General features: G+C 33.3%; 1 protein-coding gene across 2 annotated transcripts in view; it reads right to left on the bottom strand.

Moving 5' to 3' along the window:
- Window positions 1-6,905, bottom strand: part of LOC110442124 (regulator of nonsense transcripts 2-like) — a 37,356-nt gene that overhangs the window by 29,833 nt on the left and 618 nt on the right. Inside the window, exons 2-7 of one of the 2 annotated variants that reach the window (XM_021485583.1) lie at window positions 6,252-6,696; window positions 4,406-4,465; window positions 3,810-3,972; window positions 2,043-2,127; window positions 669-745; window positions 72-152 (exon numbers count right to left, since the gene is read on the bottom strand). In XM_021485583.1, coding sequence (XP_021341258.1) covers window positions 72-152; window positions 669-745; window positions 2,043-2,127; window positions 3,810-3,972; window positions 4,406-4,465; window positions 6,252-6,682 — 897 coding nt within the window. In that variant the 5' untranslated portion in view covers window positions 6,683-6,696. Of the gene's footprint in view, window positions 1-71; window positions 153-668; window positions 746-2,042; window positions 2,128-2,678; window positions 2,716-3,809; window positions 3,973-4,405; window positions 4,466-6,251; window positions 6,697-6,905 lie in introns of those variants that run through there. The other variant, XM_021485582.1, reaches the window with a different exon arrangement.

Genomic DNA, 6,905 nt, shown 5'->3' with positions numbered 1-6,905 from the left:
TTCCCCCCCCCCCCCCCCCCCCCCCCCCCAAATCTGCACCAATGGATGAAGAATAGAGTGACAACACTTACCACTTCACCAACATATTTACTCAAATTAAGGCCGTTGAACTCCTTTGTCAAACTTTCTTTTTGGGATTCAGTCAAATTTTTCTGAAATTTAATTCATAAAAATAGTACTGTTTAGAGCTTATATTATAACAGATTAAGTCATTTACATTCCAACGTATTCAAATATCATATGGTCTGCTCATCAATCACACACAATGTATGTTGTAGCTTGATGCTTGTACAAGTTCAACTACATATATCTTCCATTAATAATTGATCTTTGTCAAACAAGCACTATCCTCCATTATATGTTTTTTGATAACAATATCTTTCATTAATTGAAACTTATCAAAGTAACTCTTTGCTCTTGATTATTAATTGATCTTTGTCAAATTAACACTTATCTATTCTCCATTAATTGATCTTATATCAACTAACAATACTCTACATTATACAAGTAATGCAATCCTCCATTACAAGCTCTTTGTCGAAGTAACAGTAGTATCCTACATTAAACTAGGTGTATTTTTTCTATGTTAAATTAATAAACCACATATATATAAGGGATAATATAATGTTTGTGATTATCAAAATCATAAATGTGTAAATTTTACTTACCAATTTCTTTACAAAAGCAGTGTTTTTCTTTAAATTTGAATCAAGCTTAGTAAAAAAACTTTCATCTGGCCTTTGGTCTACAACAAAAACAAAACTAATTCAGCTGTCATCATATTCAAAAGGATGACAAAATCCAAATAATACATACATTCAAATATCACAGGACCATGTATGGTTTGGGCCTTTTTTGGCCCCCAAATCCATCAAAATTGAAAATCTTCAATAGAACTTTCAAATCAGTACTAAAAAGTGTTTCTTTAATTTTGAATATTTCCCTGGTACTATTATGTAAACATTTATTTAGGTTTTCAATTATGGCTGCCATGGTAACCAGTTAATTTTTGCATAAAGTAATGAAATTTGAATATTCAGTAAATTTTGACAGGATTTTGCGTACCGGTAGTTTTTCTCTTAGTTACCATAGAGCACACTCTTGAACAAACTTTATATTTCTCCTAAAGATGTATTACAGGTGCCTACACATTATCCTTTGATTTTGAGTTTGTTCAAGTATGCACTCTACAGTTTCCAGGAGAAAAACTATGCAAAATATGACAAAATTCTCTGAATATTCATTTTTTTCTAATTTATGCAATTTTGAACTTGTTACCATGGCAACAATAATTAGAAATACAGATAAATATTTTCATGACAGTGTTTGGGAAGACTTTAAAATAAAAGAAACAGTCATTTAAAAGTTCATTTAAAGGTTTTGAATTTTGATGCATTTGGGGGCCAAAATAGGCCCAACCATACATATTGTCCTTTGTATTCTTTTTTCTAAAATTCCATTTACCGACCTCGTACAGATTAAGATTAATTCCTCTTAAAATGGGTGATGCTTTTTGCTTTTTTTCAACACTTTTTTTCTGTGAATTTATACCCAAAGTAATTTTAATATACAGTGTAATTTTTTAAGAAATCAGATTTTAGATAATACATACCACTTGGGCCCTTTCCAACACCACACGATATAAACAAACTAGATTACATACCATATTGAGAAAAAGTGTAATGTTACCTGAATACCATATCTATCGATCAATAAACCCAGGGGCCAACATGTCATTTCTGACTCAAAGTAAGGGCCTAGCTTATTACAGGACAATGAAATAATATTTGTTGGTATTTCTACTTAAGTGCAATAGATATGGATGAATTTATTACCAGTCATGGGTTTAAAGCCAGATAAATTTGGTAAGCTTTATTTACGAATGTGCCATTAAGTGGAAGCCATGCACAATTTTTTCTTCTGGACATATCCATATTAAAGCAGATTTTTTTTATAAAGTTAAAACACTTCAATACACTTGCTTTAACTTGCACAACAATGTTAAATTCAGAAACTAAGAAGGTCTACATAAATTTACAAACCTGCTGCAGCCAAATTTCGTCCTCGCAGTAGTTTTTTATTTTCTGTCCTTTCTCTACTTTCTGTGATATAGTCTTGTATGCATTTCTTCAAAGAACAAACATTAATGTTAAAAAAACCCCAACTTTAACTGCAAATCAAATCGTATTATCTTATGACTGAACAAATAAAAAACTTTTACACACATCATAAGTTACTACATCATGTAGTACAAGACAATTGTATTACTCTGTGCTTCCTTTTTTTATTCCCAGTAAGAAAGTGGCTTTAAAAGCAGAGAAAACCTTTTATCTTTTTTCATTTTTTGGTGAAGGTGGGGGTGTAGGAAAAAGGTAGAGATAGGGTCGATCAGCTGGAAATGGGAAGCACAAATTCTACTACTTGGATTGACTTAAATACAAATTTTTCTTGACCTAAATCAAGCCCAGTATTGCAGCAGTTACCTGAATATAAACTTCAAAGTAGTGTACCGGTAGTTATATCAAGTTAAACTGTTGCCTAAATCTTTCAAGTATGAAGTATCAATTTATCATTCATGTTAAATAATGATAGTGTGTTTGATCATTTTATGAAATCTCTTTTTAACATATTATGCTATTTCATACCAATCCTAACTCAAATGTTCTTGTGCAACTTACCATTTCTTCTTCCTTCAGTCGTTCAGCCTCTTCTTCTTTTCTCTGAAGTAATTGAAGTAAATGAATTTCATACATGAGGTAATTTGTTCGATTGAGCAATCAGGGATTAATCAAGGATATTGGGAATAGTATCCATTTTTAAATTAGACGAATTCCCAGGTCACAGGTCTGGTGCCCCTAGGGACTGTATCATATATAGTGTATTTGCCTCCTTCACATTAAATCATTTAAGTGAAACGTTTCTAAAGTCTATGTTCTTAGTCAGGGATTGATGCAGGAATGGAAAGTTAGTACCTTGTTTTGAAATAGGGGGAAATATGCACTGTAGGCGCATGACCCGTCCAGCAAGGGCTGCAGGCCAGAGACAGGGGGAGAGTACGAGAGGGGGCATGAATGTCAACAACTTAAATTATTGTTTCTCGCTGTTCATTATGGACGATTCTAATCGACCCAGATACACGTCAGAATAAAGCATTTGTATGACTGTTATGATATATTGTATACTGTTAACAGGGCCTGCCATTAACAGTGTTGTAAAATATCATCAGTGACAACATAAACACTGGGGAAATATAAATAAATCACTCAGTCGTTGAACTGACGGAAAATAAAAACAAAATGGAACAAAGACAGATATTCATGTGGTAGTATTTTAGTTAAAAGTTGGGAAATTGTTAACCGAATTAGGGGAAAATAGAGTTGAAATAGGGGAAATTAATGCCAAAATTGGAGAGGGGAATTGACCCATATTATATACATGTTTAGGCCAAATTAAAATATATGTGTTTCCTGTTTCGGCTCCAAAAATAGGGTACGTAGGTAGGAAAAACATTTTATTTTATATGTACATTTTGTACAATTAAACGGCTAATAAATGCATAACAGTGACTGAGAAAAACTGATAAAATGTCTTAGGGTCGGCATGTGTCAAAAATAGGGTTGGTCGGGAAATGGGAAACACAGCTATATTTTTACTTGGCCTTAGTTACAATGCTCATAGCAAATAACTCTAGATTAACCAATTAATAAATGGGTACTGTAAATGAAATTGATAATTTTTAGCTTATGATTAAATATTGACCGTTTTACAAATCAAATGGATTCTTAATTAAATAATATATGATAAATTACTTTTTCCTCTTCTTCTTTTTTCCTGATCTCCTCAAGTCTGATTCTTTCTTCTTCCTCTTCCTTCTTCTTTTTTTCTTCTTCTTCCTTCAGCCACTGAGCTTCTAGATCTGCTGCTGAGTTCATCTGGGCAGACTTGGTGTCTTTCGATGAGTGTTTCTTTTGGCTGTGATTTAATATAAGAACACTATGAAGTATTTTTAACAATTATCATTACCAGTGAGTAAATACACAAGTGTTATTCTGATATCACACAGGCTTACACCCATCACATTTTTTGTGAGTAAATACACAAGTGTTATTCTGATATCACACAGGCTTACACCCATCACATTTTAATACAGTCAATGTTTATTATTAAGGTACAAAACTTAAATAAAACACAATTAAGAGAAAATGGAAAATACTTGTTTCCTTTCTATTAAACGATTTAACATGTACCTCTGTAATTGGACCCTCAAGTCTGTTGAATTGCAATAATAAATGAAATAAAATAAATTGTTCAACAGTTTTCATCTTTTTTTGAATAGCTGATTCGGACTCTAAATATGAACCTAGTATAAAAATATTGGTATGCCGTATCCTTATAAGACATTTACCTTTCACTGCCATCTCCCTTCTCTCCTCTGTCTTCCCTCTTGTCCCTTGCATCAGTTTTCCTGAAACAAAAACACAAAATAAACAATTTAATAAAAATCAAACAACAAACAATATATCAACAGAACAAAAAAACAACACATTCAACTATTACCAAAGTTATATTCAACTTAAACTCATCTTTGATACACACAATATTAAGTTATATTCAACTTTAACTCATCTTTGAAACACACAATCTTAAGTTATATTCAACTTTAACTCATCTTTGAAACACACAATCTTAAGTTATATCCAACTTTAACTCATCTTTGAAACACAATCTTAAGTTATAATATATTCAACTTTAACTCATCTTTGAAAACCAATCTTAAGTTATATTCAACTTTAACTCATCTTTGAAACACACAATCTAAGTTATATTCAACTTTAACTCATCTTTGAAACACACAATCTTAAGTTATATTCAACTTTAACTCATCTTTGAAACACACATTCTTAAGTTATATTCAACTTTAACTCATCTTTAATTTGAAACACACAATCTTAAGTTATATTCAACTTTAACTCATCTTTGAAACACACAATCTTAAGTTATATTCAACTTTAACTCATCTTTAATTTGAAAAACACAATCTTATCAGCTATAAAGTTGCTATTGTAGTGTTGTGCATGCATGATGGATGTCAATATGCTGAGGCCAAATACAAATATATGTGTGTTTCCTGTTTTGGCTCCAAAAAAATAGGGTAGGAAGGTAGGAAAAACATTTCATTTTATTTTATTTTTCTGGTGAAGAAGACCCCCTGATTACCTCCCTGAATGTTAAAAATATGTTTTTGCTTTAATAAAGTATGAAAGTCACCAAATATATATATTTTTATTCATGTAAAATAAATACACAATGCATCCATAGTTTTTGTGTTGAGCAGGCCCAAACGACACATTGAAGAAAATTATTATTTGACCCACCTAAATGTTATGGAAAAACCAATGTAATTTACAGTAGTGCTACCACCAGTGTTACATTTCTTAATTATCCCTACTGCTGGACACAAGTTTTTAGTTATCCAAACTCCACTGATGGTCACCAGTGTTACGTTCTCTTTAGTATTACTGATACTTTCTGTTCTCAATTTTAACTGCCTCCATTTCAAATTAATCGAACAAAATAAGTACATATATATTTACACTATATTTACAACACAAGTTTTTTAATCTGTCATAAATTATACAAGTTTTCACTATTGTGAACTCAATCTCTCGATCCACTTCAGACTTGATTATCTCCAACTATAAAGTAAACTGTAACACTGCACAGATCTACAAACTACAGCTAACACTGCTATTATTACTAACTTTCTAATTCTCACTTTAACTCAAACTTTCTAATTCTCCTTTATATCTCTTAATTGACCTCTCAACTGGGTCTCCCTAACTCAACCTCCTTCCTCAAGACTCTTTAACTCAATTCCCCAGCCCAACTCTCTTCTCCTCCTTCGACTCCCAATTAGCTGAACTACCTTACTATCTGTCCCTTAGCAAAATCCTACTTCAATAAATATGTTGATTCATTATGTTGATTTGTTGATGCTGCTGAAATCCTGTTAAAAACTGGCCATAAATCCTGCTAAATTTGACTCTGGTGGGCAGCATCAGCTGGAGGCACAAACACTGACATCACAGACTGGACTGAATTAAACGGCTAATACATGCATTACAGTGACTGAAAAACCAATAAAATGTATTAGGGTCGGCATGAAAAAATAGAGTCGGTCGGGACACAGGAAACACAGGTATATTTTTATTTGGCAGCTAACAAGGTTATATGATATATTTAAAATTTACCTAGGTGTATGTTCTCTATCTCTTTTTACACCTCCTGGTGGCCCCCTGCCACTCCCTCGAGAACCACCACCACTCTTGTCCCTGCTGCCGCCATCTCCTCCTCCCTTGTTTCCATTCCTCCCTCCACGGTCAGCACCCTTATCTGATCCTCGATCACCGGATCGATAACCACTACGATCATACTGAGAATTGTTTCGGTTACGATTTGACTCTTTTACATGGTCATGGCCACCTGAACCGGCCTTTCTGCTGTCATTTTTGCCACCCTTATTGGGGGTTCCTGGTGTGCCAGACTTTGCGCCTTTGCCCGTCACTCGTTCGTCTTCTGCTTTGTTGCTAGGTCTGCCATCATTGCTCTGCTTAGCTCTCGCACCTGAGGAGTTTTTAGATCCATTCTCTTCCTTCTTCTCAGTACCCTCCTTTTCACTCATTGTTAAATATATACCTATTCAAATGAAAGTGATAATTTATTTTAAGGAGTTCTAAATTCTGTTGAATTTCAGCCGACTCCTTTCAAAAAATCAAACAATAATATAACAATAACATGTTGTTTTGCCATTGTGTTTCTCTTTTAAATAACTACCAGTGTACTGAACTTCAGTATGGGTTGGATTGAAAGGGATTTGGCTGTTGAGGGGAGGGGGGGGGGGGGGG

The sequence above is a fragment of the Mizuhopecten yessoensis genome, unplaced genomic scaffold (genome assembly GCF_002113885.1).
Source record: "Mizuhopecten yessoensis strain PY_sf001 unplaced genomic scaffold, ASM211388v2 scaffold716215, whole genome shotgun sequence".
NCBI classification, from domain to species: Eukaryota; Metazoa; Mollusca; class Bivalvia; order Pectinida; family Pectinidae; genus Mizuhopecten; species Mizuhopecten yessoensis.
This window is presented reverse-complemented; position numbering and strand designations above follow the sequence as displayed.